The sequence below is a fragment of the Danio aesculapii genome, chromosome 16, assembly GCF_903798145.1.
Source record: "Danio aesculapii chromosome 16, fDanAes4.1, whole genome shotgun sequence".
In the NCBI taxonomy this organism is placed as follows: domain Eukaryota; kingdom Metazoa; phylum Chordata; class Actinopteri; order Cypriniformes; family Danionidae; genus Danio; species Danio aesculapii.
This window is the reverse complement of record NC_079450.1, coordinates 26903140-26930525: the sequence shown is the minus strand read 5'-3', so window position 1 is coordinate 26930525 and position 27386 is coordinate 26903140. Positions and strand designations below refer to the sequence as shown.

The 27386-nt window shown below is 34.8% G+C and overlaps 1 protein-coding gene across 1 annotated transcript; it reads right to left on the bottom strand.

The window, feature by feature from the left end:
• Positions 1-201: 201 nt before the first annotated feature.
• On the bottom strand, positions 202-25911 carry si:ch211-113g11.6 (uncharacterized protein LOC559008 homolog). Its single transcript, XM_056476174.1, has 14 exons — positions 25711-25911; positions 21710-21849; positions 21294-21356; positions 19457-19552; positions 16972-17068; positions 16398-16505; positions 13993-14132; positions 13728-13903; positions 9014-9122; positions 8656-8857; positions 7173-7288; positions 5712-5881; positions 5557-5612; positions 202-2022 (listed from the first exon to the last, which is right to left on the bottom strand). The coding sequence occupies exons 1-14, from the start codon at positions 25796-25798 to the stop codon at positions 1676-1678; spliced, it is 1908 nt and encodes a 635-aa protein (XP_056332149.1). The 5' UTR covers positions 25799-25911; the 3' UTR covers positions 202-1675.
• Positions 25912-27386: the final 1475 nt, after the last annotated feature.

The following is a 27386-nucleotide window of genomic DNA, read 5'->3' as shown; positions in this document are numbered from 1 at the left end:
TCCAAGATTTTTTTAATATTGATTTTAGTAGCTTTTAACATGTACAACAGAAATCAAAACAAAATATGCAAAAATAAATAAATAAATAAAATAAAATAAAAAATAGAAAAAAAGTACAAATTTAAAAAAAAATTATATATATATTTTTTTTATATTGATATAAATATATATAAATATATATGTAAAATATGTATGTGTAACCATTTTGTGAGTCATCAAGAAAAAACACTTCTTAAATGATCTGCTGAAGAAAAAAGTCACCTTTTTCATCTTGGATGGCCTGAGGGTGAATAAATGACCAATGTTTGAGTGAACGTTCCCTTTAATATGAACTGAACCAACTTGAACTGAATAATAATATTTTAAAGCTGAATTTAAATTGATTGTTTATTTGATGGCGTTTGCATTACTGATTCTTATTATCTATACTGTCAATCGGCTTTTCTTATTCTGTATGAATCTGATTTGATAATACCGATGCGTTTGACTAATGCGACTGAACTTCACTGTAAAGTGTAAATGAGAAAGTAACCTGTTAAAGAACTGATAGGGATTCCATGTCTTAGCAAAGCAGTCCTCTGAAACATCTGAATGATGGCACTAACATTTTGCAAGCAATGTATTATGCGGTACACAAACCTCATGTATTAGATATTTAAACATACAGTATATAAGTCTAAATGTTGGCTTCAGGCTGATGGCAGAATGAAAGTTCACTTACATATAAGTTCATGTTATACATAACACTGGAGTTTGGTAATGGTCAAGCTTTTCGCTAAATGAGACAATAGTAGGCATTTTCTCGGCCCTTCAAAGAAAAGAATAAATCTTGTGATTTAGAGCTGCACGATTTTGAATAAAAGTCGCAATTTATTTATTATTAGAGATCACGATTCTCCCACGATTCTGAATAGACAACATTATTATAGGAAATAATAATTTACTAGATGTTCAGGCTAAATTTAATTCACTGCAGATTAAAAAAATTATTTAATTATTTATAATTTAAAATGGATAATTTGTCATTTAATAATAATATAATTTAAATTTAAATGGTTATAATTTAAATTAACCTCGATTTGAATGAACAGTTTAACGACTCTCTTATAAAGACTTTAAACGTTTCATTACTTGATGAATCAGCATTTTTGAAGAATCACTTGAACATTATTGAATGATAAATACTTTTTTAATGGTTGAAGTTATCAGTGCAATAACTACAACCTTAATTTGAAGCATCAAGTTGCATTGAAACTGATATTTTTTTAATCTACTGGTAGATTTTCATATTTGATCTAATATATTTTTAAACATCAGTGTGTTTAAACTTAGCCCAGACCTTCTGTGGCAATTGGAATATTTATAAAATAGAAATAATAATAATACTGTTATTATGAATAATAAATTGAACGCAGATTTGAACGTACTGTACCGCTATAATCTTCAAAGCTTTAATAAACATACAAATTATTGATCATTTAAAATTGATATCATGTGGGTGTCTGAATCGAGCTTGCGATTTTCACCGATTAATCGTGCAGCTCTATAGTGATTGCTCCGAATAAGAAACAAGAAACCCAGTTTATACCGAGACCAGACGCTCCTGCAGTTTACTGTAGCTGAACTCATGCTCTGCTGACCTTAGCATAACACTGGTTTCTTCCTCAATCTGGATCTACAGGAGCCAATGTGCGGTGACGGCCAGCAGCAGAGTGGAGCCCAGGGTGGAGGCCAAAGAGGTTGATAGTGGCCCGCCGTTGAACACCAGCTTATAGGACACCACCTCCTGCTGCAGGCCGCTCTCCTCCGCCAGACAGCGGAAAACACCCTCCTTCAAGGGCAGCTCGGGGGTCGGTGCCAGGACACATGAGGAGCCTGAGATGGTGCAGGGGTAAGTCTTGATGCAGTTGTCTTTCTCCCAGCGGTAAGAGGCGTGATAGGAGCGCACGGGGCAGGGCAGCAGGACCGGCCCATCTTTATCTACTAAAACTTCTTTGGGGATGGTGCTGCGGGCTTTAGGAGCTGTTTTAGAGAATGACGGGAAATGTTTTAGTGTGATGAAATTATTATGTGGTACTTATAGTGTACATTCAGGATAGTGCCTAGTTATTTTGCAATATACTGTACATTTGAAACAGGGCTGTAAAATAAAGAGCTACAATTAAAATAAAAGGAAAATTAATGATTATATATATATATATATATATATATATATATATATATATATATATATATATATATTCATATATATATATGAACGTCAACAGTTGTGGATCTGTTCTGCAAAATATTTGACTGCGTTTCACTGCATCCCAAACAACTAAAATTATATAACTAAAGCATTCTCCACTGTGTTGTGTGAGAGCGCTTCTCTTCCTGTTATACTGAACAGTCGCATCATCGATGACGTAAGCATGCTTGGACTCTGAAGGCAAAAACAGTGCACGTCGTCGGGGGGGGAGGGGACAAATCGCGCTTTGGCATGGTTCAAGACAACTGTACCTAGTTTGTGTACGCCCTTAGCAGAAGTGGATTTAGGCCCAATCCCAATTCCACCCCTTAGCCCTTCCCCTTACCCCTAACCCTTCGTTTTGCGCGTTTTGTTAAGGGAATCTTGAAGGCATAAGGCTAAAAGGAAGGACTAGATAGCCCTCGAAAGAGAGATTTTTTCAGGACCACTCTCGAAACCTAAGAAAATTTCCCAGAATACACCAGCCACAACGCCAGCAAAGCTGCGGAGATGTAAAAAGCTGTAAGGAGATTACAAATTTTTACAACAAACAAGCACATGCTTTAATATATTCATAACCGCGTTCGTGTTTTACCATCATGCTTTAAAAAACTCTAAAATAAAAACCGCTAAATTTTACAATCAATAATTCATAATAATAACTCCTGTACAGTACTCCCACAACATTCTAACACTCGGTGACACTCGATTACCCTGTCAGAAAAGTCTAGTGGCTGGGAATGAGCTTTTTACAGTGTCTGCTCTAATGTTAATGTTGTTTTTGGTGTGTTTGCATAGATGAATATGGCCATGGTGTTAATGTGCAGTACAGTTAAAATCTTATTGCTACAATAAGTCATTATGATAACATAATATATGCCGTCAGTGATTTCTTGAAGATGAATACCAAAAAATTAAGCAACAGTATAAACTACAGCAGTCACGATCGTCTGATCTCATATGAAGCAAGAGATTGCAATGACATATGATGACGTGTGCAGGTGCTGTAGTGGTGTCCCAATTCTTAGGGATAAATTTTAAAGCCCTTCCCCTTCACACTTGGTTGGGGGATGAGAAGGGGTAGGGGTACGAAAATAGAATTTGGATTGGGCGTTAGTGATTTGGGGGCCCCACGCAATTCCAGCCATGGGGCCCAAAAGTTTGTCCTTTAATTTATTCTTAATTGATTTATTTTGCAGTTTTTTCCTTATTTCACTCAATCTCCTTTTTTATATTTTGTCTTAATGCAAAAACCAACATGTAAAGCATCTTGTAAAAGATTTGAAATTATATGAATTCACAACTAAAATAATATATAAACAATTTTTAAATAGTTTTAATTATGTTTTAATTAAATATTTAGAATTTTTTAATTATATTTTTAAAACTAAATCTTTACCTTATTAGGACTGCTCCATTATGGAGGGTGGTTTACACATTTGCGCAGAAGTAATAAAAGGAAACTAATTTTTTTTGACCCTTGTCATACAAAATATGATAGAAAATTATGCTATATATAATATATAGGTATAATTTATACTTCTAGGTATTTATTTGAGGGCCCTCAGATTTCAGTTAAGCGGCCGTTTAACTTGCTTATTAGTTAAATTCGCCCCTGGCCCTTAGTCTCTATTTCAGAGGTCGGCACAGCAGAATTAACCCCCAACTATTCTTTCATATGTTTTGCACAGTGAATGCTCTTTCACACACTTATACACTACAACCAGGTTTGTTTACCTAATTCTAATGTCCTGCATGTCTTTGGACTCTGGGGGAAACTGGAGCACCCGGAGGAAACCCACATAAAATATATTATCATTCAAACTTTGGGGGTTTAGTTTTTGATAAATATTTAAAAAATGTTTACTGAATTTATTTGATAAAACATTAAGTAAAACAGAAGAATTGTGAAATATTATTACAATTTGCAATAGCTTAGCAATATTTGCTATTTGTATTCTATGTGAGTGCATTAAAAGTATATTTACTGCTGTAATGGTAAATTTAAATTTTATATTACTGTGTTTTTACTGTAACATTCTGATAGACTGATTTGGTTCTTAAGATGCATTTAGTTTTATTATCAATGCTGAAATCAGTTGTGTTACAGCTTTCTCATATTTTTTTTAGAAACTGTGAGTAATTTTTACAGGGGTATTTGATGAATAGAATGCTCAATAAGCCTGTCACGATACTATTATTGTGATTTTAAGACCGTTTTATGCCACTCATTATATAATGCCAGAATGGCAATATAATATCATCATAATGCAAGTACACACTTCTAAAAAACACATAATATTTTAATCTTAAGAATATTTCATTTAAATATAGTAATTTTAACAATTTACACATTGGAATCAGAATCGGAAAACGTATATCCCAAATAAATAATAATAAATGTTAACAAAAAAGTGAAAGGTAAAAAGTAACAGAGGCTGCGATATCTGCTACCAGATCTATTTTCAGTTGGTAATTTATAGTAAATACTAAAGTGTTTTTTACCCATACTGACACAGACACCTCCGATAGAGATCTTAAAGTCAGCTAAAATGTTGCAAGAAATGCTTTTTTGTATGGCCGATATATATTACACCCCTAAAAATCATTGTGGTCATATCCATATATTGTGCGATAAGTCAATATATTGTTTATTGTGACAGGCCTAAAGTAGTGCTTTCAAAAGACTGATCGCATCCACAATAAAAGTTTGTATTTACATTAAGTGTGTGTACTCACTGTGTCTAAATATTGTGTTTATATAAATAAAAAATACCTAAATTGCAAAAAAATACGAAACCAAAATATTTACATATATTTATATTTACATAGACTTTGTATTAGATATAAATATTTAATTTATAAAATAAGCATTTTCTCAAATATGTATATTGATATATGCAGGACAAGCTTTTACTTTGGATGCGATTAACTGTATTTAATCTTTTTGACTGGACTAGTGAAAAGATTTTTTATATACAAGCATTTTCTTAGTGACAATTCTGTTTATGTACTGTACAGATAACGTTAATCTCATCTGGACACACAACACTAACAGGGTTGCAAAAATATGTATTTTGGTATTCCTATTGGAGCTTATATTTATTTAGGATTCTTCAAGAAGTTATTTTCAAAGTAACTTAAGGTTAACAAGTTCCAAATTAAATACTTTCAGGCAAGTGATAAGAAAGAATGTTTCAGAGGGAACAGGAGGATGCTGAAACAGTTTGGAAAGCTTTCAGATTCCTCAGTCAGTGCTATAAAGGGTAATGCAATACAATATAACAAGAAATACAGCATTTTAAGTGTCTTTTTGAACAGCCTACCTTTAGTATCGCCACAGACTGAGGCATTGGAGTGGTCAAGCGTCTGAATGAGGTTTCTGATTTCAAAAAGAAAGACACGAAATTTGATTTACTTCAGAAATGAAAGCAGTGATGCATCATTTGTTGGTTTATTACATTAGCGAATGCATATGTACCCGGTGTTAATGCTGCCTGTTGTGATCGCAGTGCACTTCTTCTTGTGCACGTCCCACGCACAATATGGGTCCCGTGAAAGGATGCATTCCCTACAGCTGAGACCGTAACGACCGCAGTCCGCCAGAGGGAGGCGCTGCACTTCAAGCTGTGTGCCAATGTAGAGATGACCCTGGCACATAGCACAATACAGAGGTGAAAGGCGCCATCTGCCTCCTATCAAACGCTATTTTTAAAAACTATGCGAACAGCTTTTGAATTACTTCATTTCGCTGTAAAGTAAAAATGCTAAATATTATTAGATTACAGTAGAATAATGTGATACAGCATTGCAGGCTAAACTGGCCTATTTTAAAGTAAAATAAGACACTGTAGGCAGGTTTTTTGTGCACTGTGCACATCATTTTTGAGATTTTGGCCTTTTTTCCCAAGCAGGACTTGCATACACCAAACATTTTTATTCATAGCTATATTTTGAAGATTTTTACAGAAGGATATAATTTGACAGATTATGTATATACAGTTGTCAGAATTATAAACCCTCCTGAATTAATAGCCCCCTGTATATGTTTTTTAACCAATTTCTGTTAAACAGAAATATTTTTTTAAACATTTCTAAAATAATAGTTTTAATAACTTATTTCTAACTAATAACTGATTTCTTTTGTTTTTGCCATGATGACAGTAAATAATATTTGACTAGATATTTTTCAAGATACTTCTATATACAGTAGCTTAAAGTGACATTTAAAGGCTTAACTAGGATAATTAGGTTAACTAGGAAGGTTATTGTATAACGATGTTTTTTTTCTGTAGACTATCAGAAAAATATATAGCTTAAAGGGGCTCATACTATTGACCTAAAATAGTTATTTAAAAATTAAAAACTGCTTTTATTCTAGACAAAATAAAACAAATAAGACTTTCTCCAGAAGAAAAATTATTATATATTATATATTATTATAAATTATATATTATAGCAAATACTGTGAAAAATTCCTTGCTCTATTAAACATCATTTGGGAAATATTTGACAGGAGGGCTAATAATTCTGACTTCAACTGTACATCATTTTCTGAATTATAGATGATAAATAAAAAAGATTCCCAAAATTCCTTGTCAAATAAATAAATAAAATCAAACAAGTATTGTGCAATAATTGTATGCAAATTAGCAAATATTTAATTAAATATTTACATATTTAATATGTTTGTCATTTACATATATTATATTTATCATTTTACATGTTTGCAATTCGCTTTGTTATTATTCCAGTGATGTTATCTACAGTAGTCAACATTGGAAGTGGACCAAAAAAAATTCTAAACTGTCCTAAAACCAAAATGAGTGTTGATCAATAGTTTTAGAAGGATTTGATGTAAGGTGATGGACCACTTCAAACGTTGACTGCTGTTTATATTTATTTAGTTTTAGTTTGTCTTGTTTTAAAAGGAAGTCTCTACCTTTTTGGGGTCGATGGCCATGTTGGTGACAGGACTGTCGTCATGGAATAAGGAGTACTGTGCGATGATAAAGGCTCCTTCTATGGTGTGGAGCACCTTCAGGACTTTACCTTTCTCTGTACAGGAGATACAAGAAAAACTTGATTAGGAAAGATTGAAAAAAGAAAACAGTAAAAGAAATGAGAGAGAAATATATGGGGTGCCATAATGAATGTTTGTTGTATACTGTATTTTAGTTATATAATTTATCATTCAGGTTTGCATTCAAGAAGTTTCTTATTCTCACAGAGGCCGCATTTCAATATTATTGTGAAATATTATTTTAATTTAAAGCACGGATATATTTTAGAATATGTTTAGCTCTTGTGATTCAAAGTCTGCAAATTCAGCATCATTACCCCGGTCTTCAGTGTCACATGAACCTTCAAAAATCATTTTAAAATGTTAATTTGGTGCTTTATTGAAGGTTTTACATAAATGAAGGTTTTATATAAAAAATGTTATTTTAAATAGTAACATATTATATATATTTTTTTACCAAATCATTAGTATGATTTCTGAAAGAAACAATTGCTGCTGTACAATTCACAAGAATAATTTTAGAATTTATTCAATTAGAAACATTTATAACATTGTCATAAATTGAAATAGTATTTCACAATATGATAGTTGGGGCGACACAGTGGCTCAGTGGTTAGCACTGTCGCCCCACAGTGAGAAGGTCTCTGGTTCGAGTTCAGGCTGAGTCAGTTGGCATTTCTGTGTGGAGTATAGATGTTCTCCTCGTGTTCCGGTTCCTCCGGGTGCTCTGGTTTCCCCCACAGTCCAAAGATATGCAGTACAGGTGTATTGAATAAACTAAATTGGTCGTAGTGTGTGTGTGTGTGTGAATGTGTGTGTATAGATGTTTGCCAGTACTGGGAAAACATATGCTGGATCAGTTGGCAGTTCATTGGGCTGTGGTGACCCCTGATGAATATAGAGACTAGGAAAATCAGTGTATGAATGAATATGACAGGTTTTTTGTTATTTTTAATAAAATAAATATATCTTTAGAGAGAAGAATAAAGTTTTCTCAGAGTTTATAAACCAAACACTTATGGCTAATATGTAAACAAATATACATAATAAAGGCTTTCATAATGTATTTTGTACTGTGATTTATCCTTACACATTACTGAACTTGGTTCTTTGTCGTGATTGAACGCATTAAACATTCTGAAGGTGTACTAATGAATAAACAAATACTGCAGTGACAATCAATCTTGACATCATACAGTACATTACAAGGTGCATTACTCAGCATAAATAATGCATTAAAATGCTTTTATAGTAGATTATATATAAAGGCTTTAGGTAAAGTGCTACCAAATACTATGAAAATTACTATTTGTCAATGTCATCAAAATTCTAATATCAATGCATCTCTAGCTTTAACAAATTATTCAAGCTCTTTAGCACATTTCTCTGCAGTTTACTGTACCTGTGCCCAAATAAATGATGCTGTAGTGTTCATCATTGACAGCCAAGACTGTGTCCGCTACGATATGAGTGAAGTGGTCTTGAACCGACAACTCCAGAGGAACGTCATGTACCGGGCCGATCACTTCTTCAATTTCAGGGTGATCCCTGATCACACTCAGGATCTTCTGATTATGAGCTTGAGTGTTATTCTTGAAAGCACACTGGATGGAGGAAGACCACACAAATGATGAATCAGGTTGTGTCTTTGTTTTAGTTTCTAATAGGTGTGTTGAAAATGAATAAGAACGTGATTAAATGTACCGTATAACCTCTGTTAAGCTAAATTTGACTTTGCTTTGACTTTTTGGTGTGTTTACCGTTCCAGGACGTGGATTTGCCAATGGTGAGTTGTAGCCCTTCAGTTTGGATGAAGAAAAGGCTTTGTCAATATCTTCAATAGAGTACGCACACACTACGGTGGTGTTCCTGTGGAAAAACATGAACATGAGACACAGATTTTTGAAGTATCTGCATTGCTACTATACATCTTGACTCATATACAAATACTAATTAGCTGATAATTATTTTGTACATTTCGGTCTATAACTCATGATAAGTTTGGTAAAGAAGCATTATCTACAGAATTAGTGAAATGCTTTATATCTTTTGAAGATCTGAAACCAATATTAAATACATATTGTACATCAAAAACAAACAGCAGGCCAAACGGGCTGAAAATTAATCAGTTCTGATGTGGTGATCAGATATCTACACCAGGGGCGCCGCTAGGGGGGGGGGGGGGGGAGTTAGGAAGATTCTAAGGGCCCATACATTTAATGGGGGCCCCAGAGACATATTCAAGGGCCCGCGCCAATTTCCACCCCCCATAGACCCCCCCCCCACCTCGCTCTTAACTTTTAGCTGCGATACCACCTCCCCCCGCTCGTCACTTTCAGCCGCGATACCACCTCTCTCAACTCACCCCCCCACCCCGCTCTTCACTTTCAACCGCAATACCACCCCCCCCCCCCCCCAACGTTCTTCAATATCAACTTGTCAGAGAGCCCATGGCGGCCAGCGGTGCCCCTGATCTACACTGCAACACTGACTTTTCTTAGTAAGATGTTTTGTCTTTTTTTCTAGTCCAAATATCTAAACATTCTTAAATCACGAAGCATTTTCTAGACAAGCAAAACATATTGTCTTGTTTTAAGAAATAAAATGCCCAAATTAAGTGAGTTTTTCCTTTAAACTAGCTAAATAATCTGCCAGTGGGGTAAGCTAAATAATAATATATTAAAAGAAAAAACTAAATTATTTTGCTTACACCATTGGCCAGTTGTTTTGCTTGTTTTAAGAAAAAACTTAAAATATGACAATATTTTTTTCTTGGCTAGAAAATTATTCTTAATGTAAGAATTGTTAGATTTTTGAACTAGAATCATAACAAAAAAATCAAAGTAAGAAAAGCTTTTTATTTGCAGTGTATTCCCTTAATATGAAGACAAGAACTCACAATGCTGAACTGGACATTCACATTTGATTGGATTGTAATAGGTTTACCTCTTTAAGGAATATGCTTTTCTCTGTCTGTGTCTTTTATTTATTTAGTCTTAACCATTTATTCATTCATTAATTTTCCTTAGGCTTAGCTCCTTTATTCATCAGGGGTTGCCACTGCAGGATGAACCGCCAACAGATCCAGCATTTGTTTTACAAAGCGGATGCCCTTTCAGCTGCAACCCAGTACTGGGAAACATCCATACACACTCATTCACACACATAAACTATGGCTAATTTAGTTTATTCAATTCACCTGTCGCATGTCTTTAGATTGTGGGGGAAACCGGAGCACCCGGAGAAAGCCCATGCAAACACAAGGAGAACAAGCAAGGTCCACACAGAAATGCCAACTGACCCAGCCGGGATTCGAACCAATACTGACACTATTAATATGGTACTAAAACTTGTATATCTGTACACTACCTAACAAACAGTCTTGTCGCCTATTCAAGTGTTAGAAACAACAAATAATAACTTGACTTTTAGTTGATCATTTGGAATCAGAAGTGGCTTATATGAAAGGCAAAGGCCTCTAGATTACGCTTATTTTATCAAAATAAAATATGATCATGCCTTGATTTTTAATTATTTAATTAGGACAGTAAGGTCTGACTTTGCTTAGACAAAAGTATTGTCACATAACAAAAATAATGAGCAGTATAGAATTAAAGTCATGGTGCAGTGGAAAAAGAAATAGTATTGTGTATGACTCCTATGAGCTTGGAGGACTGCATCTATAGATCTCTGCAATGACTCAAATAACTTATTAATAAAGTCATCTGAAATGGCAAAGAAAGTGTTCTTGCAGGACTCCCAGAGTTCATCAAGATTCTTTGGATTCATCTTTGATGCCTCCTCCTTCATCTTACCCCAGATGTGCTCAATAATGTTCATGTGTGGTGACTGGGCTGGCCAGTCCTACTCCTGGAGCACCTTAATCTTCTTTACTTTCAGGAGCTTTGATGCAGAGGCTGAAGTATGAGAAGGAGCGCTATACTGCTGAAGAATTTGCCCTCTCCTGTGGTTTGTAATGTAATGGGCAGCACAAATGTCTTGATGCCTCAGGCTGTTGATGTTATCATGCACTCTGCAGATCTCTCGTACACCCCCAAACTGAATGTAACCCCAAACCATGATTTTTCCTTCACTAAACTTGACTGATTTCTGTGAGAATCTTGGGTCTATGCAGGTTCTAATAGGTCTTCTGCAGTATTTGTGATGATTGGGATGCAGTTCAACAGATGGTTCACCGCAAAAATGTACCTTCTCCCACTTTTCCAAATGATCAACTAGAAGTCAAGTTATTATTTGTTGCTCTTACATCTGTGATCGACGACAAGACTTTTGCCAGGTAGTGTACTATATTTTCAGGAAAAAAATAATGTTGGACAACACTTTTACTTCAGTTTTTGTGAAAATTGTATTGTTGAGTCGGCGCAATAGCCTAGTGGTTAGAGCGCTGACATATGGTGCAGTAGCACTTCTGGGCGTCGAGAACATTTCCCGTCCCTACCCCTTCTCTCTCTCCCACTTCGCTTCCTGTCTCCTTTCTGTGCTATTCACTTAATAAAGAAGGCAAAAAGCCCAAAAAATAAATCTTTAAAAGAAAGAAAATTATTGTTGAAAGGAGGAAAATCATACAGTACAAGTACAGCCTAAGTCACATTTTAAAATTTCATTAACAAAAGAATGTAAAACAGGCTTCCCATACACCAGCAAAACATCTACAAACATTATAAAAATGTATTTTGCCTCCCCTCACCAAACAACAAACCCTTTAAAAAAACCAATGAGACCTATAAAACTAACAGAAATGGTATATAAATGACATTAAAACAAACGCAAATGGCATTCTCTATAAACGACATTTCATCATAAAGGTCAAGCCAAAACAAATTTATCAAAACTAAAAGTGGAACTAGCTTTGTGTTTTAAATGTGCTACCTTACAAAAATCTCTCTCATCTGCACCAACACACACACTGCTTACTTAACAGTAATTACATTATATAACTCACTTTGGGAACTACAAGTTGCACATTTAAGATGGTAAAAAGTATGTAACTTTTATTAGAGAAAATGTGGTTTTATTTGTAAGGTTTTTTTATAAACAGTACTGTGCAAAAGTCTTTGGCCACCATTAGATTTGTCATTTTAGCATAATATAATATAATATAATATAATAAAATATAATATAATATAATATAATATAATATAATATAATATAATATAATATAATATAATATAATATAATATAATATAATATAATATAATATAATATAATATAATATAATATAATATAATATATTTTAATATAATTTAATATAATATAATATAATAAAATATAAAATAATAATATAATATAATAGTAAAATATAATATAATATAATATAATAAAATATTATAAAATTAAATAAAATTAAATATAATATAATATAATATAATATCATAATATAATATAATATAATACAATATAATAAAATATTAAATTATAATATAATATAATATAATATAATATAATATAATATAAAATAATAATAATATAATATAATATAACATAATATAATAAAATATTATAAAATAAAATAAAATATAATAAAATACATTATAATAAAATATTAAATTATAATATAATATAATATAATATAATATAATATAATATAATATAATATAATATAATATAATATAATATAATATAATATAATATAATATAATATAATATATAATCTCTTGCTCTTCAACTGAACAGTAATGATATTTATAGATAATTTTATTGTACACTTATTTATTGTCTTCTACGTATTACTGTCAACATTGCCAATTGTATATTGTTTTGTTTTTTTGGTAGTATGTTGTTGTACTTTAAACTGTCTGGAGCCAGCACCTAAGTTTTTCACTCATCACAGTACACATGCTGCTGATGATGTGACAATAAAAGCGATTTGATTTGATTATTGATTATAATATTATGTGAGTTTCCTAGTGATGTGTTGCAGCTGGAAGGGCATCCGCTGCATAAAACATATACTGGATAAGTTGGCGATTCATTCCCCTTTGGCGACCCCAGATTAATTAATAATTAAAAGGACTAAGCCAAAAAGAAAATGACTGAATGAAGGAAATTATATGATATGTATAGATATTCATGATATTTCTAGAATAAAACAGTTATGAAATGGCCTCCTCAGAGTCCAGACCTTAATATAGTATTAAAGAGGCAGTATGGGATTGCCTGGAGATAGAAAAAAAGCTGAAAGAATACATAAATTAGAAAATAAACTCTGGCATATGGATTCATACTAAATACTGTCTTTTACGAGCATGAGCCATCTTATTTTGAAATTTCTGTCAGAATCTGTCTTATATATATATGTGTGTGTGTGTATACATAGTCGATGTAAAAGTTATGTTTTGAGCGTAAATCTATAGGGATGTGTTTTTCTATGTTGAATGTAGTACTGCCAGAGGCATTATTCAACAGTCTGCTGTCGAATGCTACCATCCTACTCACTCTCAGACATCTGCTTACCAGGCATTGGAGAAAATGCCATAGATCAAGCCAGTGCGGAGATGAGAGGTCAGAACGAAAGCCTGCTTGAAGTTGTTGTACTGCACAGGAGTTCCAGCTTTCCCACACATCACACGTGCCTTCAGGAATGTAGTCCAGGAGTTGGGCAGCACATTCTGAAGCCCTCCCTCATCGACCTGAAACACAGATACAAAGGTCATCCGAAAGCTTGTGTCCTTACAGCAGTGTGCGGTATGTGAAGCAGGAACTGCTAAAAGCTTGTTACCATGCAGACTCGTCCTATCCGTGCCCTGTACGGCTCTTCATCTAGACTGGAGGTGCTGTTGACTTCGCTGAAGAAGAAGTAGATCTCATTTTTGAGTTTCTCCTCGTGTGGTATCACAGCAGCTCCTGCAAACTGCGGATCTAAGAAGATCGAGACATTTAGAGACATTTATTGTTATAGATTCAAACTATGCTGCATTTGAAAGTATAGTAAACCATTTGCAGAATTAGTTGATTTCACCAACAGTGGTGGTGCTATCAATATTGCTGTATTTACATTCGCTTATCCTCAATGATTTGGGTTGTATTACTAGTAAAATGGAAAAATTATATATTTATTTAAATGCAATTTGAAAAAATGCTGTTCTTTTACCCTTTCTATTGATCAAACAGTACTGATATATCACAAAATATATCACAACTTCCAAAAATTATTTCATCACAAATTCATCATATTCTTAGTAATCATCAGAAATCTGTATATTAGGTCATGTACACTGAAGACTAAATAATGACATTTTAAACTGGAAATCTAGCCTCTGATGTGACAGGAATTAAAAAAAATAGGAAGAAATATTACATAACATAAAATTGACATCAAAATAAATACAATATATAAAGAAATATGAAATAATTACAATTACTTAAAGATTAGATTTAAGTCTTTAAAATAATTAACAGTTCTTTTTGCTTTGGTTTTTCTTGTTTCTTTTACCGTACACAGGTACCTATTTCTAATTTTTAAGAGGGAAAATTTAGTTTTTTTCACTGCACATTTACATTTATGAATAAAAATGTTCCATATATAATGAGTAAACTGACAATATACCAAATTTTGAAATCAACAACATTCTTATAAAAAATAAAACATCTTTTTCTTTGAATTTCAATTCAATACTTAAACTCTAAACTAAAAAAATAATATTTGATAAACACCAAAATAATTGTGTATAAATACAATCATAAAATAAATGAATAATACTCACTTCTTTATCTTTACAGAAAACACATTTTAAATCGATGTCTTTACAAAATTTGGCAATTACCTGTTTTAGAGGATAAATACGATGAACAATTTTAATTCATACCTCTCTAATATTTGTTATACAAAAACATCTGGAGATCTTTAATAAATAAACTCAATTTGATGATAGCTTTTGATATACAGTATTTGTAATGAAGACAATGGATTACATTCAGATTCATTTTTGCAAGTGGATAAATGTACTTTTAAACTGCCTTACATAACCTTTAGAGATATAATAAATTCAAAAACATTTGAGGCTATAATGTTTAGGAATGAAAAAATACTGTCTTTGTCTGAATAAATTCATGAGTATCAGTGAGTAAATGAGTACTTGAGTATATATGAGTGTATATGTGTATAAATGAGTTCTTGAGTATGTACACGTAGACATGAGTTCTTAAGTATATATTAGGAGATATGAGTATAAATGAGTGGCCAGCATGGTGGCGTAGTGGGTAGCACAACGGCCTCACAGCAAGACGGTCGCTGGTCTGAGACACGGCTGGGTCAGTTGACATTTCTGTTTGGAGTTTGCATGTTCTCCCCGTGTTGGTTTCCTCCGGGTGCTCCGGTTTCCCCCATAAGTCCAAAGACATGCACAATGGGTGAATTGGGTAAGCTAAATTAGCCGTAGTTTATGTGTGTGAATGATTGTGTTTGAATGTTTCCCAATGATGGGTTGCAGCTGGAAGGGCATCCACTGCGTAAAACATATGCTGGATGAGTTTGTGGTTCATTCCGCTGTGGCAATCCCAGATAAAGAAAGGAAAATGAATGAATGAGTATAAATGAGTTCTTAAGGACATGAGTGTATGTTTTGGTATAAATGAGTGGATGTGGAAGCGCACATTAGAATCAAAGAATACTTGAGAATACAATTATACGAGTATCCACATGTATGAGGGAGTTTAAATGAGTACACAAGTAGATATGACTACAATTGTAAATACTGTATGAATATCAGTGCATGAATGTACATTAGTATATATATAACTAAATATGAGTATCTACATGTTTGAAGGAGTATAAATGAGTAAACAAGTCTTTATGTATAATTAAGTACAAGTGTATGTATGGATATCTGTGTATGAATGAATACATGAGTGTATATTCAGTATTGAGTATGCATGGTTATAAATGAGCATGAGTACATATGAAAATTGACTAATAACATTTCACAATATATTATTTTTCAGTAAAAAAAATCTGTTTAAAATCCAAATTTATTCCATTGATTTATGATGTGCATTTTTAAGTAATTACCAAAATAATGTTTTTTTTTTTGCTCTGCTGTCATAAAAGACCTGAATCAATTTGCTCAGTCCTTCAAGAAAATCTCCAAACCTTTAATGCAGTATAGATAACAACTGTCAACTCACTTTGTAACCATTTATTCTCTGTCTTCAGCTGCTTTTTGGAGCCGAATGTGCGACGGATAGAGCCAGTCTGTCCTGCAGCCGCTGACAGAGCAGAGTACAGATTCTCATCTAAATGAGGAGAGAGAAAGAGAGAGATAAGTATATCCATCAGCCAAACCTCTGTCACTACACAGTCCTATCAAATCAAAGAATCCGCTAAACTTTGATTCCGAATTAGCAGTGTTTGCAATACTTTGATACTCAGACTAAAACAGAAGGCTGCGGATGAACTGCAAACTACTTCTTTCTGATTGACAGATAAAGACATTGCAGAGACATTCAACTTCTTTCAGGATCAGTGCTGACCTTTCGGCTGCGTGGCATATAAAATAATGAACTTTGTATCTGACATTTAGAGCGCTAAAGAGAGATTTCTCTGTTTCATATACTACAGGGATTGTTGTTCTCTTTGTAAGTTGTTCTTTTGCATTTACTGTGATGCACAATGTTCTTTCTGAGCAGAGCACACAGCGTTTTCTCCCATCATCTTCACATTATCTTCTTTCCCCTTCCTCCGCTCCTCTCCTGTCCCTACCTGCTGACAGACTGATAGAGCGCTGAGAGGGAAAAGGTGCCAAGATGTTAGATGCTGCTGTTTCCTCAGACATGTCCGTCAGTGTGCTGTCATTTACCTGGGTGAGAGAGATGATGTGATTATTCAGTGCTCCTCAGGCTTTCTCTATGAAAACAGCACTGAAGACCCTTTAGCACTTTTCAAAATCAGACCTATTTAAGGAAGAAATGTGCTGAAAACTTGCTTTCCCCATAATATTTTTCATCCACTAACAATGCATCCCACATTTCAGGATGTGAAACTCTCATTTTATTATAACGCTTTCTGTTCTGCCTGGTTTTAATCCAAGTACAGCGGCGAAAGAAACTGTTAAATGATTCAGTTATAAATCACACCCACAGCAGAGACACAGAGGTTATGAAAATGTGCACAATAACGCAGAAGCAGTTAAATAAACAGCCTCAATTCTGCCAAAGCAGCTGAGCTCTGACAGAAAATTGGTCTCATTTTCCCTTCGCTTTTTCCAGTAATCGACAGAAAGCGCTTGGAAAGATGACAAACAATACTCAATAAGTGTCTTCAATACATAAGAGAACCTGAAATATCTGCATTAAGCAGATGTGGCGTTTCTGTGATTTAAGACTGTAAGTTAAGCAGTAAACAAATCTTATGGTGAGTTCACACTACCTGTTGTGTTCATGCTATATCTCAGTCAAACTCCATCAGAGTTTAAGTCTTGATCTATTTCATACAAGGTGTGATATCTTCATGAAAGGTACAAGAGCTATCACTGCGTTGGTACCTTTTCAAAAGGGACCATATTAATACCTCAAGGGTACATATTAATACCTAAAAAGCACTAATGTTTACCTTTTGAAACGTTTAGGTACTAATAGATAAAGTTGTGGTGCCGAAAAAACCCATCAAATATTATTTTAATATTAATATTATAAATTACAGAAATTTACTGTAAAATAACAGCCGTTAACGTACAGAAATGTTCTTAAATTAAAATTTCTGGTAAATTTCTGTAATGTAACGTCTGTTATTTTACGGTAAAATTCTGTAATTTAACTGCCGTTATTTTACGTTTTTTTTCTGGCACCCCAGCTGTAAAATTATGGATTTTTTTGCAATGTACCTTTGAGGTACTAATATGGACCCGTTAAGTACAAATTTATCCATTTTTAGAAGGTACTGCTCCAGTGACAGCTCTTTTACCTTTATTATAGAGAGTGCAGAAGAAGTAACCATATTACTGGGTACAGAATACAGAATACCCAAGCATACAGGATTTTCTTGAAGATATGTTGCTTATTACAGTTAAATTCAGGCAGGAGGCCTTACAATGGATAAAGCCCACAAAAGATCTACGTGATAATAATAATAATAATAATAATAATAATAATAATGTTTTAAAATCTATTTTAAGGATGGTTAATATATGGCTAGAAGAGTATCCACCACATGAAACATATGCCAGAATAATTGGCAGTTCATTCTGCTATGGTGACATTAGATAAATCAAGGACTAAGCAGAAGGAAAGTAAGTGAATGAGGTTCCCTTATAATTGTTCCAAATCCAAATTTAACTGCAAAACAAATTTCTCCATCAGTGTCTGTGTTTACATTTTAAAGCTGAGTATTGAATCCCTGTATAATAGACAGCTTTTACAGATTGCCCAGAACATTAGTAGCTGTGGCTCTCTTCCTCTGTCTGAAGAGTTTACCCTACTCTCTTTGGGTCAAAGGTTTCAGATACTTTTTAGTAGGACAAAATTATTATTCCTATTACAGGAATAGCTTTGTCCCATCATCTATTGTCGCTCTGACTATATTGTAATATTTTTTAAGGTACTTTTACATGTTCATATGTGGATATGTATATGTGTGATTTAATTGTTTGTATCAAATGCCAAACTTTACTGCAAAAAGAATCTACCTATGGGTACCAATAAAGTCAACTCATATGCACAATTTTAAAAGCGGAGGGAAAGAACCGCCCGATGCAAAGCACATTTAAACTCTTTTAATGCATGGCACGCAGTTCATTTTCCCATTTATTCTGTGGTCATTTGTCAAGTTATTGACAAGTTACAAATAGGACTGCTTTTTGCAGTGTGAAATTTGACCAAATCAAATGTTAGATCTCCCAGTTTTGAACTAACCACAGGCAAACAGGGAGAGAGAGAGAGAGAGAGAATGCTCGAGCAAAACAGATAATGTATGTGCATGAAATTAATGATTTATATAATATAGTAACATGTTAGCTACCACTTTGCAAATGTTTTTGAGAATAAAAGTGGATTGGTTGATCTCCATCGACTCGCTGGTATAAAGCACACAGAGGATTAAAGGCTTCAGCAACTTTCACAGAGTTTCTATGGTTAATGTTTGAAGGTAGTGCATTTATTTCAAACTCAAATCTAAATACAAATATCTGTACACTAAACAATATTATTGCAAACCTTCAGCCAATCAAAATCAAGAATTTCAACAGACTTACCAGCAGCCAACATTTAGGAGTTCCTGCTCTTGTCCCACACACCACCATTGAATCACCGACTTTTTCAATTACCGTGATGAAATTATCACACTCATGCTATTAAAAGATTAAAGAACACAGTTAATCAAAAACATGAAGACTATTATACATTATATAGACATGCACTGCCTGACAAGAGTCTTGTTGTTGATCCCAGTTGTAAGAGCAACAAATAATAACTTGACTTCTAGTTGATCATTTGGAAAAGTGGCAGAAGATAGATTTTTCTGATGAATCATCTGTTGAACTGCATCCCAATCATCACAAATACTGCAGAAGGAACCCACATGGACCCAAGATTCTCACAGAAATCAGTCAAGTTTAGTGAAGGAAAAATCATGGTTTGGGGTTACATTCAGTATGGGGGTGTATGAGCGATCTGCAGACTGGATGGCAACATCAACAGCCTGAGGCATCAAGACATTTGTGCTGCCCGTTACATTAGAAACCACAGGAGAGGGCAAATTCTTCAGCAGTATAGCGCTCCTTCTCATACTTCAGCCTTCACATCAGAGTTCCTGAAAGCAAAGAAGGTCAAGGTGCTCCAGGATTGGCCAGCCAAGTCACCAGACATGAACATTATTGAGCATGTCTAGGGTGAGATGAAGGAGGAGGCATTGAAAATGAATCCAAATAATCTTGATGAACTCTGCGTGTCCTGCAAGAATGCTTTCTTTGTCATTCCAGATGACTTTATTAATAAGTTATTTGAGTCATTGCAGAGATGTATGGATGCAGTCCTCCAAGCTCATGGGAGTCATAAACAATATTAATTATTTTTCCACTGCACCATGACTTTATATTCTATACTCTACATTATTTCTGTTAAGTGACAAGACTTTGGTCTAACCAAAGTCAGACTTTACTGTCCTAATTAAATAATTAAAAATCAAGGCATGATCATGTTTTATTTTGGTAAAATAAGCATAATCTAGAGGTGTTTGCCTTTCATATTAGCCACTTCTGATACCAAATGATCAACTAGAAGTCAAGTTATCATTTGTTGTTCCTAAAAGTCAGATTTTAGGAACAAAATGACTTTTGTTAGGTAGTGTACTTGCTAAACATTTAAAGGCTTTAATTGTGAGTTTGGAGAAGATTTTCTTTTCCCACTTTCTATACAACATACTCAATACTAAACGTTCCAAAAGGTTTCACTTTTCTGTAAAGGACCTTTCCTAAAATAATCTTTCCTTATAACCTTTCCTTATTTCTTAGAGTGTTGAACATTTATTAATTTAAAGAACATTTATTGCTATGGAAAGGTTTCATGGAAGTTAAAGGTGACCACTGGTGCCATCATGAAACCACCAGTGCCAAAAAGAAATTTTTTTAGCATTTAATTAGAATTTGTTACAACTTTATTCTTCTTGACTGATCAACATAACCACCCTAACCACCATATTTATTTAGATCTCTAAACAAGCCAGACTCTCATTTGACAGTCTGTCTGTGCCATTACCCTTAAAAAAATAGCCTCATTCAGTCAACTCTGAGTGATGACCTGCTCATCATGGATGACTATTTCTGTAAATGTTGAACCAGGGCAGTGAATCCAGCCAGGCTTTAGCTCACGAGGGAAACGCTTTCACAAATGGTCTGATTACAGTCAGTCTCCGAATTCTACATTTATTATAATCCCGCTAAACCTGACGAGTGCAATTCACACTGAGGGGTTTAGGAGAACAGATGAATTGAATCACAGCCTAAATGAGTAAAGATAATCCTTTTCTTTGCCTGAAATCACACGCTACCCGAGGTCTAAACTGACTGAATATTGTAGGATTGTCTCTCTTACCTTCCATAGGGATGATTTAGAGAGGCACAGCTCTTTTGCATTCTCATCCATCACCACAGGGATCTGTGAGCACATCAACAACAGTACTAATCACACAGCCTCGCATTCATAATAATGTACTGTAGGGGTGATTTGTTCTCATCATGTTAGAGCTATTTTCTGTTGTAGAAAACAGAACAGAGTATAATTGCTGTAGTTAAATGGTAAGAAACCATAACCATCTGTCCTTGGCAAGAAATGCTTTCTTTATCCAACCGCAAGTAATCGTATTAAAGAGCCTCCATTATAAGACATTGTTCTGCTCCATAAATAATAGCACAGTTTTTTTGTTACTTGCTGAGTACCAGCTATCTAGGTCAGGATTTAGAGCAGTGATAGATCTACTTTGGCTCTGGGTTACAGTGTCGGCCCCCTACCTGAATGTCATGCACTTCTTTATCACGAAAACTGAGCTTATAGATGACCCCTTGGCCCCCCACATACAGGACATCAGTCTCGTGTTGGTGGTAAACCGTTGTGAAGTTCTCTGGTTTTATGAAGCGGAATCGAGGTGATTCTAAAGACAAACAGACAGAAATTAAGTACACACACAATGTTGGTATATGTTCATATATTGTTACAGAGAAAAAAAAATGTAAATACAACTATAGTCATACAATTTGAATAAGACAGCAAAACAAATAGAACCTAATGAACCTATTTAAATGCATTGAATGTTTCCAATTGTAGAGATTGTAGAGACTGCATCCAAATTCATAATATGGTCACAGGATTAATATTAAGTGAACTTTTACCCATTACACTGCTGCTGAATGCATTTACAAAGCTGTCATTCTTTTTAACACATTTCTAGTGCATGATTTTAAATATTGTTAAAAATTATATTATATTATGGCTATTTAAAGGGATAGTTCACTCAAAAATGACAATTCTGTCAGCATTAACTCTCCCTTGATTTTTCCAAACCAGTTTGAGTGTCTTCCTCCTGTTGAACACAAAAGAAGATATTTTTTAGAATGTTGAAAGCCTGCAACCATTGACTTTAATATTTTTTTCCTATGGATGTCAATGGTTACAGGTTTACAACATTTTTCAAAATATCTTACTTTGTGTTGAACAGACAGACAAAACAAAGAAAAAAAATCTATTTGTTTGAAAAAAGTTAAAGTTGGATAAATAATGACAGTATTTTTTATTTTTTGGTGAACTATCCTTTGAGGATGGGCGGCATGGTGGTGCTGTGGGTAGGGCTGTCGCCTTACAGCAAGAAGGTCGCTGGTTCGAGCCCCGGCTTTGTCAGTTAGCATTTCAGTGTGGAGTTTGCATGTTCTCCCGTATTCGTGTGGGTTTCCTCCGGAGGCTCCGGTTTCCCCCACAAGTCCAACGACAAGTACTATAGTTGAATTGGGTAATATAAAATGTCCATATTGTGTGCCCCGGTCTTCCAGGTTGGGGGTTGAGCATTGGGTCTATTAGATGTTAAGAAACATCTTTAAGGCAATTGTCTAAAACTCAATTCCTGGAGGGCCGCAGCTCTGCATAGTTTAGCTCCAACAACCCCCAATTTACACCAGCTTAATAGTCTTTAGTAGTCTTAAACACCTTGATTAGTTGGATCAGATGTGTTTGATTAGGGTTGGACCAAAACTGTGCAGAGCTGCGGCCCTCCAGGAATTGAGTTTAATTTCCACTCGAAAATCTTGGTATTAGAGACTCTGTAGTGCTGTGGTTCAATTGATCAGTTGGTTATGCATTAAATTTATAATTGGTTCAGTGATGCACTGTAAAAATATTGTAATTTTATTGGTAAAATACTTTAAAGGGCACCTATTTTACTACTTTTACAAGACTTATACAAGCTTTTGGTGTCTCCAGAATCTGTCTGTAAAGTTTCAGCTCAAAATACTCAGAGTATTTATTATAGCCTCCAGAATCTGCCCATTTTGCTTTCTTGAGTACAGTGTAGCTGTTTTTGTAGCCTGTGGCTTTAAATCTAAATGAACTACAGTACTTCTCCCCGCCCACAGCTCCCACGTGAGTGTCTGCTTCTCATCATGCATTATGTCAGATAAACAGCCATCAGTGATAGGGACAGAAACAGATGAAGCTGAACTACAGCTCATTAGTCAAAAATACCAAGTAAGTTTATTCGATGTATTTGTGGTGGAGTTTATTCAAGCCTTCCTGAAATGATGAGTCTCACACAAATGCCGTTTGCAGGATACACATATATATATATATACACGTGTTTACTGTCACCATGTGGCTGTAGTGATGATAGCGGTTAAGAATTATGTAGTGATTTTACTCTATTACAAACATCTTCTGTTTTAAAAACGTTTTAAACTTATAAAAATCACAGAGTTGTAGCAAAAAAAATGTTCCGTGGACGTGTGTATACATGGTGCCTGTCAATCAATTTGGTGAACGGGGAAAACCCGCACTCCTACGCCACAGTGCAGTGGGCCTCAAACTCACTGGGATTTGGGTCCTTTTTTAACATCAGTAAATTAAAAAAAAAAAAAAAGAGAGTTATTGTGTTTATATCATCCCAATATGACTGTGGACAAACTACACAGTTCTGTGCAAACAGCTTACAAAAGTTGATTTTCATCATAGGTGCCCTTTAAAATGATATGAAATAAAAACTAATTATTGGTAAACATCAAGTTTCTTAATTAAGTGCAGAAAGTAAATGTGGAGGAAATAACACCCAGAATTAAAAGTTTTAGTAGCAGTGTGCACTGTTGGATTTGATGGTTTAACATGTGTTTACAGAGAAATATTCTGGCAACCACGGTTGGCTTTACATTTTTATAAAAACAAGATATATTTTTACAGCAAGTCTAAATTAGCATCACTTTTCACCCTGAATATCATTTATCTATTACTGAATTCCACTGTACAATCTTGGTTTGGGGGTAAAACAGCTGATTAATTCAAACGCCTGATCCACTTTTGTGGGCGTGCTTCGTTTGACCTAAATTAAGGAAAATGTCAAATGTGGTTGTCAATGGTAACCGCTATGTAGATATAAATTATTGATAGCCTGCTAAATTACATAGCCCACCGCGGGGCTGCGCAATTATTTCATAAAACTAATACATTGCAACAGGTGTTTGTTTCGCTCGGCGCTGGCAGAGATCTTAATCAATAACTGGCGGTTGATCAGGGGGGTTGACGAGGTCGAAGCTTGCAGACCAGTCTGATCTGGTTTGTATTTGCATATCGCTTTCCATAAAGCAGTAGTTTAGCTAAGAGTATTTGTTCGCTGATCGCATCCTTCATTATTTTAATGAAGACGTGCGCTGAATTGAGGATTGAGGGAAGCGTTGTCCATGGTGCTGAAGTGGGCGGTCAAGCACAAATTGCTCTCATACCTTATATTTTCTCATGTTTTAAGAGGTTGTAATACCACGTAACACTTAGAAGATGACCAAGAGACGTGTTGATGTCTTCAAATAGACACCTGAATTGTGAATCGCAGGGCTTTGTAGATACACAAGTCTATGAAGAACGTGCTTGGAATAAACAATAATGGTGGGTTTCGTGGAATTTTCCATGGGCTGTTCGAGTGTTTCTCGCTGGTTCGCATGTTGTGCCCTGTGTCTTGGAAATGCATCAGTTGCTGCAGTGCCATCATTCCCGTTCGCTCGCGCACCTGCATTGCAGCCCTGAAGATTGCGCCTTACGCTTTTCTTAAAACTACCAGCCGCGGATGTAGCCGAAAATAACTGCGTACAGCAATGACATTCATTGCGATTACAAGTTTAGGGAGCAAGTGGATGCCCAGTTGATGAAATTACTTATTCGGTACCCTCCATGAAGAATCAAGAGCTTGTTTACTCAAACATCCCAAGCAGACTACTCGATCTTGACCAGCCTAACAAATCTTAAAGAGACGTTTCTATGGCTACACGGTCAAAAAGCCCTCCAGTAGTGTTGTATGAAGCGTCGGGTTTAGGCTATAAACCCAGCTATATTGACAGCATGATTATATGTGTTTATGTTTACATTTTCCCTAATTAACGCGATGCTAGAGCTTTATTTTCTAGTGTAGTGCAATAAATAAACTTACACTCTAAACCCCGATTAATATCACATATACGTCATGATGTGAAGTCATGACGTCCACATGAGCCTCAATCGGTTTTTGTTTTCAAAACAGCTATGTAATGCAATCAGTGCCCCATATTGGCCTGCTTCCAGTCACCAACATTGCCATTTGATTTCTTTCATCCTAACGGAAGTGGATACGCAGCAGTTTTTTTTCTCCCAAGGGAAAAATAAGATGAACAATTTGTGCTAGAGTAAGGATAAACATGGCTTTAGAAAAATCCAGAACTTTCCACAGAAAAAAAATACGTATGCGTTATGCAGACTGAAACTGTAACGTTAAAGACAAATAAAGTCTTACCATTCACGATGAATTTCAGCCGAGGTGATTTTTCGGCCAAAACCACTGAGAAAAGAGTTGCGAGTACGAACAGATTCATGTTGCTCATCGGTGCTCTAATTAGAGTGACGACAAGCTAATGAAAGAGAGGTCTCGCTGAAGGACTGAGGTTGTTTTTGCAGAAGTGCGCGTGCGATAAGCGGACGCCGCCTCGCCTGTCTGTCCCTCAGAGCTCCGCGAGAAGCTGAGCGGTAATTGCCTTCACGTCACACCTCCTGAAAGAGAGAAGGAGCGAGCAGACATGCGCTCACCCCACTGACAACAACTAAGAGCAAAACACTCGCGTAATTTACTAGTTTTTCGATTACATTTTGCTTGCATGTCAGCTTATATATGTATTATCACACTAAATAGCATAGTTTATATTTGATACAGGTGAGAGTTCTCTATCTATCTATCTATCTATCTATCTATCTATCTATCTATCTATCTATCTATCTATTAAAAATACAGCAGGAACATTAAATAAATTTTACGGTAAATTACCATATTTCATAAATGTATTGCCCTACATCAAAATCACAACATAAAATAAACATTAAAGCTAAACACAAACAACTTTTCCCACAAGCAGAGTAGCATACATTCGTAGAAGGTGCTCAGTGTCATTTATACAACTACTAAACACCATCTTGGTAACACTCATGGCACTAAAGTAATGCAATAAACATTATATCCCATAAACTTTACCTGTAACATAAAACTCTAATGTACATAACTGATTAGAAAAAAACTAAAAAGAACCATAGTTATGTCAACAAAAAAAGCATAAACAGTGAACTTTCATGTAGGGAATTCCAGGAAATTCAATATACAGTAATTTACTGTATATACTAATGAGCAGCTATGATGAAAATCATCTTTTTGAAGCTGTTTGGACAGAACTGTGTGTAGGCAAAGTGTGTCCACAGTCATATTGGGGTGGTATAAAGACAATAAGTGTCTTTTTTTATTTCCTGATGTTAAAATAGGATCCAAATTGCCCACCGCAACATGACGAATTGATTGACAGCCGCGTATTAACATGTCTCCATAGTAACACATGTAATCATATCAACAAGACAGGATGTGCGCAAAGCAACTGAGATTAAAAGATCTGTTGAGCTCTCTGTGATCATCAGTCATCATCAAATGTGATCAAGAGTGAGTTTTACAAGTTTAAAACATTTTTAAAACAGTACATGTTTGTAATAAAGTTAAAGATGGTAAAATCACTTTAATTTGTCACCACAGCCACATGTCAGTACAATTATAAAAGAAGACGCTTCAATCCTGGTTTGTGGACATTAAATCAGGTTTATTTTGTACGTTAACATAACGCAGTATCCATACAGCAGTGGATATGAACGTGTATCATGTATCCACATTTGCATGCAAAAAAAGTTGTGCACAAAGTAATGCAAAGTTATTACATGCTGTGTGTGTGTGAGTGTCTGTGTGTGTGTGTATGTGTGAATTAACTCCATAACAATATACATCAAATAATCAGTATTTCAATGTAGTATTTCTCACAAACGTTACATGAGATCTGCTCCCTTCATGTCTGTCACTGTGCTGTTTATCTGACAGAGACGGAGACCCACTGACAGGAATGTGGGAACAGTGGGCAGGGAGAACTAGCATTAAAGGCACAGGCA

What these genes read in the sequence shown, in the direction of transcription:
- si:ch211-113g11.6 (XM_056476174.1), bottom strand. Translation starts at nt 25,798, where the DNA reads ATGAGCAACATGAATCTGTTCGTACTCGCAACTCTTTTCTCAGTGGTT. An exon ending in AGAGAATAAATGGTTACAAA is followed by an intron (nt 14,133 to 16,397) that starts GTGAGTTGACAG and finishes CGATCTTCTTAG; the next exon opens with ATCCGCAGTTTGCAGGAGCT. An exon ending in GGCATTTTCTCCAATGCCTG is followed by an intron (nt 9,123 to 13,727) that starts GTAAGCAGATGT and finishes GTTTTTCCACAG; the next exon opens with GAACACCACCGTAGTGTGTG.